The 14,182-nt window shown below is 41.0% G+C and overlaps 1 protein-coding gene across 1 annotated transcript in view; it reads right to left on the bottom strand.

Moving 5' to 3' along the window:
• Window positions 1-14,182, bottom strand: part of LOC115092143 (complement C4-A-like) — a 274,266-nt gene that overhangs the window by 143,713 nt on the left and 116,371 nt on the right. The window contains exons 20-22 of the mRNA XM_029602749.1: window positions 11,909-12,048; window positions 8,435-8,644; window positions 722-770 (exon numbers count right to left, since the gene is read on the bottom strand). Of these exons, the coding sequence (XP_029458609.1) occupies window positions 722-770; window positions 8,435-8,644; window positions 11,909-12,048 (399 nt within the window). The remainder of the gene's footprint in view (window positions 1-721; window positions 771-8,434; window positions 8,645-11,908; window positions 12,049-14,182) is intronic.

Below are 14,182 nucleotides of genomic sequence, written 5' to 3'. Positions count from 1 at the left end.
GGAAGCTAAGGGGTCATTTTTAAAGGGTCGGGTGGGTTTATTTTTATCGGGCCATCGGCGTCATTTTTGAGTGGCAGCCAAAATGGCGCCAATGGCCCAAGAGTGGGAGATCGGTCCCTGCACCCCCACTGGACCACCAGGTACTCATAAAAAGTTTTGGGGGGGTTCAGGATGGTGGGGGAAGGTAAGGGATTAGTTTTATAGGGTCGGGGTGGGTTTAGGGAGTGTTTTGGTGTGCCGGTTTTCCTGCCCTCCCCCAATTTACGATTTTTCACGATAAATCGGGGGAATTTCTATTGTATCGCGACTCTTAACGATTTTTGATGATTTAAAAAAATCTGACGATTTTTTTAAATCATCAAAACGATTCACATCCCTAGTATTTTTTGCCAGAGGATGTGGTGAAAACTGTTAATGAAGCTGATTTTAAAAGGGTTTAGTCAAGTTTCTGGAGGAAAAGAACATAAACCATTATTAGCCATATACACTTGGGAAAGACACTATTTATCCATATTTATGAGCATGAAGATTGCATCTATTTTTTGGAATCCTATAAGTTACTTGTGATGCTACGGTCAAAGACAGAATACTGGGCTTGATGGACCTTTGGTCTGATCCAGTATGGCATTTCTGATGTTTTTATATTTGTTTTATTAATTGGAAATCAAGTTGGGATTAAGCCTCCCTACTACTATTTATAAAGGTGAATCTTAAATCTCACCATTGCTCAAATATTTAGTGATGTCCTCTGTTCGCAGGATGCCTTCACTCTGTACAAAAAGATAGAAAAATAGCTCATTCTCATTCTAAAAGTCTGCATATTAGATATCTAAAATGTTTAAGTAACTAAAACATTTCAAAGGGAGCACATTCTTTGAAGCACATCATCACACAATATTATGACATTCTTTCTGAAAGAGCCTCTTTCCTGAAGTGTAACGTAATGTATCAGTAGGTGGCATCATTTCATTTTTCTTCAAAATAATTTTGTTTTATAAAATATTTGGTATATAATCACAGTTAATAAGTAACACTAAATTTCCAAATGGAAACCTTTGATAAAATGAGGAAAATAGTTAGAGAAAAATTGAAAGGTGCAGCTGCAAAGGTTAAAAGTGTTCAACAGGCAAGGACATTGTTTAAAAATACAATCTTAGATGTGCAATCCAGATGTATTCCACGCATTAAAAAAAGGTGGAAGGAAGGCAAAATGATTACCGGTATGGTTAAAAGGTGAGGTGAAAGAGGCTATTTTAGCCACAAAAAAAAATCCTTCAAAAATTGGAAAATGGATCCATCTGAAGAAAATTGGAAAACGCATAAGCATTGTCAAGTTAAGTGTAAAACATTGATAAGACAGGCGAAGAGAGAATTTGAAATAAAGTTGGCTGTAGAGGCTAAAACTCATAATAAAACTTTTTAAAGTATATCCAATGCAAGAAACCTATGAGGGAGTCGGTTAGACCATGGCTCTTAGGGAAGATAAGGCAATTGCAGAAAGACTAAATGAATTCTTTGCTTCTGCATTTACTAATGAGGATGTTGGGGAGATACCGGTTCTGGAGATGGTTTTCAAGGGTGATGAGTCAGATGAACTGAACAAAATCACTGTGAACTTGAAAGATATAGTAGGCCAGATTGACAAACTAAAGAGTAGCAAATCACCTGGACTGGATGGTATGCATCCTAGGGTTCTGAAGGAACTAAAAAATGAAATTTCAGATATATTAGTTAAAATTTGTAACCTATCATTAAAATCATCCATTGTACCTGAAGACTGGAGGGTGGCCAATATAACCCTAATATTTAAAAAGGGCTCCAGGGGCAATCTGGGAAACTATAGACCAATGATCCTTACTTCAGTGCTGGGAATAATAGTAGAAACTATTCTAAAGATGAAAATCACAGAGCATACAGAAAGACATGGTTTAATGGAACACAGTTACACGATGTTAGGTTCCATATTAGGAGCACCCACCCAAGAAAAAGAACTAGGCATCATAGTAGATAATACTTTAAAATCGTCAGCTCAGTGTGCTTCAGCAATCAAAAAAGCAAACAGAATGTTAGGAATTATTAGGAAAGGAATGGTTAATAAAACGGAAAATGACATAATGCCTCTGTATCGCTCTATGGTGAGACTGCACCTTGAATACTGTGTACAATTCTGGTCGCCGCATCTCAAAAAAGATATACTTGCGATGGAGAAGTTACAGAGAAGGGCAACCAAAATGATAAAGGGGATGTAACAGTTCCCCTATGAGGAAAGACTAAAGTGGTTAGGGCTGTTCAGCTTGGAGAAGAGATGGCTGAGGGGGGTTTTGATAGAGGTCTTTAAAATCATGAAAGGTTTTGAACGAGTAGATGTGAATCGGTTATTTACACTTTCGGATAATAGAAGGACTAGGGGGCATTCCATGAAGTTAGCAAGTAGCACATTTAAGACTAATCAGAGAAAATTCTCTCTCACTCAACGCACAATAAAGCTCTGGAATTTGTTGCCAGAGGATGTGGTTAGTGCAGTTAGTGCAGCTGGGTTTAAAAAAAGGTTTGGATAAATTCTTGGAGGAGAAGTCCATTAACTGCTATTAATCAAGTTGACTTAGGGAATGGCCTCTGCTATTACTGACATTAGTAGCATGGGATCTTCTTAGTGTTTGGGTACTTGCCAGGTTCTTTTAGCCTGGTTTGGCCTCTGTTGGAAACAGGATGCTGGACTTGATAGACCCTTGGTCTGACCCAGCATGTCAATTTCTTATGTTCTTATGTCTGATAGCCAGGTATAACTCAATAAGAACTGTCAGGCCGATTCAGTAAAAGTCACGGGAGAGCAATTCAGGGGGAGAAGATGCAAATTAGGGCCCGCAGTAAAAAGAGGCGATAAGGACTAGCGCCTCCTTTTTGACAGGAGCAGCGGCTGTCAGCGGGTTTGAGAGCCGACGCTCAATTTTTCTGGCATCGGTTCTCAAACCCACTGACAGCCACGAGTTCGGAAAATGGATGCCGGCTAAATTGAGCGTCCGTCTTCCGACCCACAGGCCACCGGCTGATTTAAAAAATTTTTTTTTAAATTTTGGGGGCCTGCTTTTCTGTACACTTTCCCGGTGCCGGCAGAAATTAACGCCAGCCTTTGGCAGGCGTTAATTTCTGAAAGTAAAATGTGCGGCTTGGTTGCACATTTTGCTTTCTGTATCGCACGGGAATAACTAATAGGGCCATCAACATGCATTTGCATGTTGCGGAGGCTATTAGTTTCGGGGGGGTTGGACGCACGTTTTCGACGCACTATTACCCCTTACTATATAAGGGGTAAAGCTAGCACATCCAAACCCGGGCTAACAGTGCGCTCCACTGGAGCACACTGTACTGTATCGGCCCATGTATTCGGTAAGGATTATCAGCCAGTCAGCAACCATAGGAGCTTTTAGATGAACATAGGGAGGGAAATTTTATAATTGTGCACATTGGAGTAAAGTCTGCTTCTACCTTTTATATGCAGTCTTTACACTATATTTTCAAAGTGAACTTATGTACTTAAGTTTGCTTTAAAAATACTCAGGTAATTGGTCTAGAATGTGCACAAAATAACTTGCACAAAATTATACCTTTGGAAGGCATAACCTGTGTGGGTTAACTCTGAATTCCTGGAATACCTCTCCCTAGTGTGTATAAAAAATATGTGTGAAACTAGATTTCATGTACTTTTATGCACACTGAGCCCCAAACTATTTTATAACAGCCTTTTATGTTCCTAAAACTGTGTGGAAATTGCTTTGAAAACCAGGCCCATAAAGTACAGTACCTAATGAGGACTAATTGTTACATTATGACTTCAGGGCTCGATTCACCCAAGTTTAGGACGAAGAAAATTCTGTCTATAAAATGATTCTTGGTACAATTATAAGTAGTTTTTGGAAGTAGATATTTTCTAATTAATTCATAATCAATAACACCGGTTTGCAGCCAAAATGCTTCTGAAATGAATGTAGTCAAAATTTACTAAATCTGGGTCACTGAGAACAAAAATGATGTTTAAAATTTTTCATTGGTTTTAGTTTTCAAGATATGCTATGGGTCAGCACATACAACCTTTGACTCAGGAATTGTGGAGGATAAGTGAGTTAAGAAGGGAAAGGATCTCAAATTAAACCAGAAATGCCTAATATACATGTTTGACTGAATCCATGAATAAATCTATGACTGAGTGTGGACAGTACTTGCTTTTTGGTCCCATGGTCAAAACTAAAGCAGCTTTGGTATATTTCCAAGGTTAAGTGAAGCTAAGATAAAGGAAGGTGTCTTTGTTGACCTTCAAATTCGTTAATTTCTTTGAGATGATCCATTTAACAATGCATTGCATGGTAAGCAAAATAAATACGGTTTAGAAAGTCTTCCAGTTAGTAGAAGCAAATTTTCTTGGAAACGACAAGGCAGACAACTGTAAGGAGTTGGTGGAATATCTCCTCAAGGCATACAAAAGCTTTGGCTGCAACATGTCACTAAAGATACATTTTTTGTACTCTCATCTAGATTTTTTTCTACCAAATTGTAGCACAGTGAGCAATGAACATGGCGAGTGATTTCACCAGGAATGTGCAAAGGAAAAATTGTATCAAGGCAAATGGAGCCCATCAATGCTTTCAGACTATTGTTGGACAGTGACAAGAGATGTTCCATTTAATAAATACAAGAGACAAGCCAAGAAGAGTCGAGTAGCCACTGAATAAGGACTAAACTATATACATACAATATACATACATAACGGAGGTTATTTTCCAAGGAGTTATGCATGTAAATGTAAAATACTATCATAGCAATTTTCAAAAGCCATTTATACTTGAGTAACGTGCACTTAGGCAAGTAAATCTTATGGGCAATTCAATAGCATATATTGTAGCAATTTTCAAAAGCCCTCTTACGAGAGTAAAGTGCAATTACTCGAGTTAAACCCAGTTTTACATATACAAATGCTTTTTAAAATCAGGCCCAATAGTTTTGGGCCTTTTGATTCATAGTAAATTGTATTTCTCTAATCCTTTTGCTGATTTAATTTTTAATGTTCAAACTGTTTATTAAGATAAGTCATCAATACAAAGAAACCAATATGCAGCATGCTGTGATTCTTACTCCCACAACACACGATACAATACATTTTAAAAATTTCTCCTCAAACAATAGAGATGGATTACAACTTTTACAAAGAAACAACTTCCCTTCCCTCCCTCCCCTTCCCTCATCCTACCCAAAATTAACAGTCAAAGCAAAGCAATCAAGAAAAGTAAATATCATAGTTGGAGCGAAAGCAAACAGATCATAGAATAATTATTGTAGATTCAAAACTGAACTCAATACAAAGCATAACCTGGTCTCCAGAAATACAGGTGTATTATAGGTAATTATAATGGTAAATCATTTAACACTGAACTACGAATATTGGTGGGTAATATCTAAAGATATACATTCCAAATCTCCAGGAAAGTTCACTTGCATTTAACCGAGTTGCCTATTGGCATTTTTTCCATTAACCTTAAATTGTGAAAGGCATTTCTCCATACCTAGATAGATGGAGCTTTATCAGATTTCCATATCATGTTGCTGATTTAATTTTTAAAGTGTTACATAAACAGGACAGGTGAAATATTATGCAACCATAAATTCACAAAATGACCTAAGCTTACAATTTATGATTAAAACTCTACTATTTTATGCATTATGGCCGGATTTTCAAAGGGTTACGCTTGTAACCCCGAGAATCCGCTCCTGCGCATGTCAAGCCTATTTTGCATAGGCCTGGCGATGCGCGCAAGCCCCGGGACGCGTGTATGTCCCGGGGCTTGAAAAAGGGGGCGGGATGGGGGTAGGGAGTGGGCGGGGTGGGGCTGGAGCCTCCAGGCACAGCGGCCATTTGCCGCTGTGCCCGGGATTGCGGGCTGGCCGTCGGCCGGCGCGCATAACCTACGTGTGCCCAGAGGCAGGTGCAATTTATCAGATAAAGGTAAGGGGGAGTTTTTAGGTAGGGTTGGGGGGCAGGTTAGGTAGGGGAAGGGAGGGGAAGATGTGGGGGCGGAAGGAAAGTTCCCTCCGAGGCCGCTCCGATTTCGGAGCGGCCTCGGACGGAGGAGGGCTATGTGGCTTGGCGCACGCAAAGTGCACAAGTGTGCACCCCCTTGCGCGCACCGCCCCCGGATTTTATAACTTGCGCGCGGCTGTGCACTCATGTTATAAAATTGGGCGTAGATCTTAAAATCTGGCCCAATCTGTGCAATATACATAGATGTAAAATGTAAAAACTTAAATATCATTGAAACTAGCCAATCAACTGATTTAATTGTCATATCTGAATTCAGCACATCAACATCAATAATAAATGGCACATTTTATCACTGAAGCAGATGACTTCTAAAAATTTGTACAGTAGTGTAATACATGATAATTCCTATATTAGTTAATTAAAAGTTAGTTTCCATTTATAGATGGGACATATGCTATCCTATGATTTGAACCTTTAAACATTTTAGCATGCTTGCTAGGATAAAGCAAGCTTTACTTTTCTTGTTCCCGTCATGTGTTGCTAATTTTCCTTTTCCCTTCTGTACTGCTAAATATAATAAAATTACTTTTCTTTTGAAGAAATGTTACCTCCCTGGTAATTCCTGTGTTAAAAAACAAGGGCAAAACTATTGTTTTTTTTAACCCTACGGAAATAGCCAGGAATGTAAAAAGTGCATTTTGGGTATAGAAATTCAGGATGACTACCAAAAAGGTGAAGACATTTTGAAGACAGTGGTGTTAAATCATATCGGATGACCTTAATTTTGCTGAACTGTGTGACAAAGCGGTGAAGAAAACATGCTTAGGAAAATGTATCACCAATAGAAGAAAAGTGGTGTGGTAATTAATACATCTGTAGAAATTATCAGTGAGCCCCCCCCCCCCATCTAGAATATTCTATCCAGTCCTGAAGAATACATCTCTGGTGGAATACGAACAAAACAGAGGCATTCCAGAGTAAGCCTGCCAAAATGATGCAGATATTATTGCCTTGCATTAAATGTGTACACCCTGGAAAGAGAAGGGAAAGATGAGGGATGTATTCAAACCCTTCAGAGGCAGGGCCGGATTTATGATTTTCCTGCCCATAGACAGAGTGCCATGGCAGTGACTTTTTGAATCTGTGTTGGCACATGGTTCTAGAGAAAGCAAAGGCAGGCTCCTGTTTGGTATGCATATCTGGCACCTTAAACATTCGGCACCTTGGGCAGTTGCCTATGCTCCCTATGGCTAAATCTGGGCCTGACATCAGGTATAAATAATGCAGGAGAGGCAACATTATTTTGTTGAAAGAAAGTTCTATGAAAGCGGGTCATAACAAGAGGCCAGGGGGGAAAAAAAAATCAGGGTTAACACAGAGCAACTTTTCTTCTCAGACAAGATGGTGAATGCATGGAGCAGCCTCCCAGGAAAGGGTGTCAGAGTAAAAACAGAATTCAAGAGAGCATAATATAGTCATAAAGAAATCAACTTTCAAAGTGATTTACATGGGTAAAAAGTGTTTTACCTGCGTTATTTGGCTGTTGAAAAATTGCCCTACCTTAATGCATGGACTTTTAGCCGCATTAAGAGGAGACATTGCTGGGGGGGGGGGGGGGGGGGGGGGGAGAGAGGAGTGTTTAGGTTGGGGAGAAAAAGTGCGTGCCCAGATGGTATTTTCAATTCTTCGTGCGTACCTTTCCAGCAAAATTCAACTTGCAGAAAGAAAAAGCAGGTACAAGTGACTGCCTTCACATTGTACCCACAGCAAATGTAAAAATAAAAGTGCATGTGTACTTTCACTTTGAGAATGGGTACAGAGCTGTTAGGTATAAAAATACTCGCAGTCCGTCGCCCCATTGTGAAAATTGCACCCAAAGAACTTTAGTCATAGAAAATTGGTGGGGGAGGGGGAGATCAAAGGCCTGATTCATTAAAAGTTGTCTCCAATTCTGTGTCTAGGAGAAAAAAAGCTGAGTGGATCAGGTCTTAAGCACTGAGTATTATAATACATAAGGAAAACAGACAGCCTGGCTAGGTCTGGAAATCTTTACCTGCTATTACATTTTTAGGCATTTACATTTATATTTCTGATGTCACTAATTCATTTTCCTCCAAGCAGACCACACATATATAGGCTCAAGTAAAGGCAGAATATAAAATACAATAAAGAAATAAATATCACTGACTCCTCTTCCTCTTTCTTGGCAAGTCAATCTGCTACACTAGTTCTTAGATTTGTCCTTTCATAGCACAGTCTACTATTCCATTTTCAAAATTAACCATCTTCCTAAATGTTATCCCTGCCTGAAGAAATCTAAGAATTATGCAGAATGCTTGATTAATTGCTTCAGTGTATTTAATACCCTTCGTGTACATTATTCCTAGAGTTAACTGGCCTTACCACAACAGTGAGCTTTTTCATTACACTGTCAATGGACTCTTCAGAACTCCAGGCACTGACAGTAATTGGAATTTCTCCAACCTCCATTGGAACTACAGAGAAATACACAGGCACCGCAGAGTTTGCTGGAACAGTTAGGTGCTGCTGAGCAATCTTCCCCGATGACGCTGGGCTACAGAGTTCCTTAACTGCCTCCATTTTAACAGTAACCTATTGAAATAAGGAAACACAGTGCTCCTGAAATCATTTTCTGGCTATCAGAAAAACTGTATAGTATAGCGTTACATCTTTTGGCTAATCACTATGCAATGAAGAAGGTCCTTTTCAAAGGTATTTCTTCTGGTAAAACAGTATTTTACACATAGAAATTTTTTTTTTTTTTTTTTACAAAAATATCCAATTGATATGCAGGTAAACAATGCACCTATATCATGTTCATGCATAAGTTTATCCGGTCTGAGCAAAGGCATTCCTGAGAACAAAAGGGTTTGGACCCTCGCATATTAAGCTAGATTTAATTTAAAAGGCCCGCGTGCGCATCCATGTGCGTGTGGTTCCCATTTTGCATGCACATGGACGTGGCTATTAATGTCCACGTGCGTATGTGCGGGCGGGTGGCCTCCTCTGTGCACAGGGGGGTGGGGGGAGATTTTAAAAGAATCGTGCAGTGACGCGATTGGATCTTTGCCCTTTGTCCCTGGGAGGGAACTTCCCTAACCCTATCCTTTCTCCTTCTTCCCCTCTCCTCTCCTCCCCGACCCTAAACCTACCCTAGCTATCCCCAATTTTTTTGTTTTTATAATTTCTAAAATGCCACGCTCGTAACCCCCGGTATTTGCGCGCATGGGCCTTTTAAAATAGACTTGATACTTTTGAACTTTTAATTTTTACAGAACATTTTTGCATAAATTTAAGTAGGTGTAACTTGTGCCCTATCCTATATACTCTGTATGGGATACCTCCTCCTCTTCCTTTTCCTCTGTTCTCTCCCTCTTCTCAGCCATTATACCATAAGTATCCATAAGGCAAATAGAGTCATTTTGAAAGACTACTGACACTCAGTCCCCAGTAGGCCCCAGTATGTTTCAGTAACACACACTCCTACCCCCCCCCCCCCAGTATAGCCCTGTATGTCCCAGTTACCCCCAATGGGTTCCAGTTACCCCCATTATAAAACAATATGTCCCAGTTCCTACCCAGTATGGCCTTATCTATCCCAGGTACAATCACTCCTACCCCCCCCTTTTTGATCCTATCCCAGGTACCCTCACTCCCCATCCAACCTGTAAGAATCTATGTGTCCCGGTGTATGACAAAGATGTGTCCCAGTTTGGTCCCAATAGGTCCCGGTCTGTCCCTGGTAAACTACCTCCCACCACTATCCTGCTCCTGTGTCTACTCACCCAGACAAGCCAACACGCCAAACACAAAGATAAAATGTGGATTGCATTTGAATGTGGATGCCGCTCACGTGTACAGCACTTTTAATATACATTGTATGTGTGGCCCCTTTTTAAAATACACATTACTCATGATCGGGCCACATACACACATATATGACCTTTTTTCCACACATAAGCCTTTGAAAATAAACCTTTTAGAGTTTTAGGGGTAGAAATAGTAAAAAAATGCAGAGTAACCTGATTTTCTTTGAATGTTTGCAAAGAGAGATATTACTGGAATAAAGAAAACTGATTTTCCAAAATTTGAATATTAAGAAAATGCTTGACAGCACAGTGGTAATACTACGGAAATGTTTGAATAGTGATGGGTGTTTCCTTCTCTCCACCCCTAAGAGCTATTAATGCTGAGGATGTGTTGCTGCCGCACCTCCATACTTTCCATTCTCGGAGGCCTTCTCCCTCACGGCAGACCTCTTTCTCCCGGGCCTTGGAGGCATGCAGGTTCCTCCCCTTAACCCAAACTCCTCATCTTATCTCCCATGTCTAATTATTTTCTCAGTTTTTCTAAGAACTGTCTTACTGCGTTCTCACAACGCCTGTAAAAAATTGAGGGGCGGAGTTGTACAGATGATGTTGCCACTCCAAGGGATGTAAATTTTGTACAAACAGAAACATCTCTGGTATCTATTGCTCCTCCTTCTGAGTTTAGTGGTTTGTTGCGCAAATCACATACCATCATCTTTTTAGCATCCAATCGCAGAATATAAAAGAGAAACTTAACTGAATACAGTTGCAAGTTAAATAAAAAGGAGAAATATTCTTCCACACAGACGAAATTAAAACGGGTCTCACTACTAAAGCTGTATCTAACAGGAAGTCACATGACTTGGGCCAGTGGATCACTTGTGTGTGTTTTTGTTTTTTTTTCAGAAAACTGCATGCCTCTATCTTATGTAGCATCACCACAGTAATCCTTCCTGCCCATGTATCGTGGAAGCCATTTTTTTTTGTTTTACCATTGTTTCATGTGTTTAATTGGGGGCCAAATGAATGCTCCCTCTCCCTCTATGTCTCCCCCAAAGACTCTTCTTTGGAGCCTCGTTCGCTTTCCCTCCATCCATGTATCCGCTGCAGCTTTTGACTCAGCTCTTCTTTATTTCCTTCCCACGCACATCTTTCAGAATCCTATGCTTTGCCCCTCACCTTTGTGCTCGGATTCCCCCAAGTCTCTTCTATTAACCCCCCCCCCCCCCCTTGTCATGTCTGCTCTAATTGTTTTCCCCACTGTTGCATTTTTATTGCGTCATTTCATTGTAAAGGAAACGAGAGGAGTTTTTAATGCTAAAAATATCATTGTGGTCCTTTCAAAATAAACTAAGTGACCCCAAAATAGCATCGTACAGTGTAAAAATCAAAATCTTTTGCAGTTCTTCTTCTTTATCTAATAAAGTTACTCCCATGCAGATGAATTTCTTTACTGTATTCTTTTAAAGGCTCCAATGATCAACAATCATTTTTTTTTTTTGTTAACTGTAGGGAGTCTTTGTGACTTTTACTGTCTAATCCCTTCCTTAATCCTTACCCCAGGCCATGTGCTAGGGGCAGTAGTAGGGACCCACACCAACCCAAGGCCTGGAGGAATTTCTTTTCCAAGGTTAACCTCAGCAATGCACTTTGGCCAGTAGGAGACACCACTGAAGCACTAGCTGCCACCTTCTGTCCATTCCCTAGCCTCAGCATAGCACTGTTGCAATGCACTCATGCCTGGCTGGCCTCAACTGAGGGTCTAAACCTAAATACACTGTGTCACAGTACTGTGGCAAGAAAATTCTGTGTTCATTGAAAATGAAGAATTGCCCTAAAATAAAATAGAGAAAATATTCTAAATATTACTTTACCATTCCTTCCTTCTTTTTGCTATGCGTGCATTATGACTTACATATTTTGACTTGCATACAATGTAGATAAGAGCCTATGGCTTAGGCCATCAGATTGCTTAATGTTCATTTTATAAATGTATTACTTACTGAATTATGCCATATAGAATTGTCATATCCTACAGTAATATTACCTTTATAGATTCAGATTGATAGTTGTATACTATGGCTTTCACTTGTAGTTGCTCATATCGTTTAACAGAATAAGGTAGCCTCAGCGATAGGAAGACATCTTGGAAGGCCTGAAAAGTCTTGGGTTCAGCTACACAAAAGCCTGGAAATAGGAAATTGATAATCAAACTCAGTTAATATACAAAGTAAAATTTATACGAACATTTTGCATTAGTAATGTACAGTAGTTCTAATATAGATCTTTCATGATTTACTGTGCTTTTTTAAAATATTTGTGTAATGGCTCACTGGGGTTCATTACTAATAGTACCCTTAGTATAACTCCATTAGCTAGGATCAGCAAGGTGGAGTTTGAGGGGAGGCACCATTCGGTACATCCCCTCCCTTTGAAGGTGCTGAGATGGCCATTCCCTTGAGGTTATTTAAGCAGCTATTTACGGAGAGACTGGCGGCAATGCTTTTGAGTTTGGAGTTAGGTAGCGGTGCAGGAGTGTTTTTCTTGTGTGGATTTTTCAGCCTACATGAAGAAGCCAGGCAAACCCTGCCTCATGATCTTGAGCAAGTTTGGGAAGCTGCCCTACCAATCCACTAACTGGCTGCCTAGGTTTGCATCCAGGTTGTTTTTCGGGTTTTGTACATTTTTTGTGGTAGGAAGCCTGCGAGACCCCTTGGTGTTGCTAGGTGAGAGGTCACAAGAAAACCTCTCCTTGGGGGGGGGGGGGGGGGGGGCAGAATATGAAAGACCTGCCTCTCTACAATCTTCTGGAGGACAGGGGAATGGTGGTGACCGGCAGCAGATGTCTTCTGATGTTTGGATCAAATTTTGTGAAAAGGACCTTTTTGGTTAGAAGAGCTAGGAGGAAGAGTTTTTGCTATCCTCTTTCCTTCCTGCCCAGAGGAACATCAAGAACTGTGTGTTCCAGAGTGGATCCCTTCCATCATGGGATTCAAGAGAGTGAGAGAGATGAGAGAGACAGTTGGAGAGGAGAACTGTGAGTAAGACCCTTTTGGAGTCGTCACCCTGGGGAAAGAAAGAAATTTGGACTCTTTGCCAGCTTGGAAGGGTTTTTTCCTGCCCAAACAAAGGGATACCCTGACCACCTGGGAGCCTCATTTTATCCAAGCCCTGGAAGAGGAGTGTTTCCCCTGCCCAGGTATTGCAAGACCCACGCACAGAAAGAGAAGAGACTGTAACTGGGGAAAAGAACATCGGTGGTGCTGAGGACTGTATTAATTGTGCCATTACTTCATCTGATTCATCCTCAGTACAGTATTTCTTTTTTTTTGGACACTCAGACAGAGTTTCCATGTGTTATTGGCACTCACAGCAGTTTAAGAGTTATACCTCTCCCAGGGAAAAGGAAGTCTAAAGGCACCACTGTCACTCTGAAAGGAGGACTCGGGCCCTGGGGAAAGAGCCTGTGAAAGAGCTAGCCTGTGTGATCCAGCCCCTGAAATACACATTATTTTATGGCCCCATCGGTGTGCAGCCTGCACCCGGAGAAGGGGTAACATTTGAAAGAGACATAGGACACTGAATTATGTTATGGAAGTTCTGCAAGCTTTTCTAAAGGATCTATCTGCTTCCTAAATAATGTTTCAGCCCTCCTTGGTGGATCTGATGTGATGTTGTGGGGACTGAATTGAGTACCCGGTATATAGAAGGAATTACTTCAAGCCAAAACTTGGGAAAGATAGCAAGGCAGACAAAGGATTTGGAATCTGGATGACTAAACGATAGACTTCAGTTGGACTGTCTGCAGTTCCTAGTTGTTGTAACCTGGAGCTGTAGTAGCTGATTTAAATTGAGAAAAAAAAATACACCATTTGAACACAAGAAGCATTTTTAAATTACTTTTCTGCAAGACCATCCTTGTCCCCCTGCAGCTTTCACCATGACCTTCAGAATTTTCTGTTTTCTTTTCTAGTTCCCTTCTCACATAATATTGGGGCTCCTGGCCACGGCAACCTGTGGCCGGTACCCCCTACCTGCTCCAAAGCTCCGCGGGACTCCCCTCTGCCCACTTGGCATGCTCCGACTCAGAGTCAGCCACTGGCATGGCTCCCACGCGGCCCTGGATGCCGCCGATCCTCCTCTTGCAGGCCACTCCCTAGGCGCGTGCACACGCGGCTCAGCCGGCCTCTTAAAGGGGACGCGGCAGGAAACCTCGGCCCGGCCCCGATTGATGATGTCAGGACTGAGGAGTATTTAAACCCTGTTTCAGTTCACAGTTCTTTGCCTTGGCAACAAGTCCATCTCCTCGGAGTGCTAGTTG

Source organism: Rhinatrema bivittatum, chromosome 5 (assembly GCF_901001135.1).
Source record: "Rhinatrema bivittatum chromosome 5, aRhiBiv1.1, whole genome shotgun sequence".
Taxonomy (NCBI): domain Eukaryota; kingdom Metazoa; phylum Chordata; class Amphibia; order Gymnophiona; family Rhinatrematidae; genus Rhinatrema; species Rhinatrema bivittatum.
The sequence above is the reverse complement of the archived record's forward strand: the minus strand, read 5'-3'. Positions and strand labels throughout refer to the sequence as shown.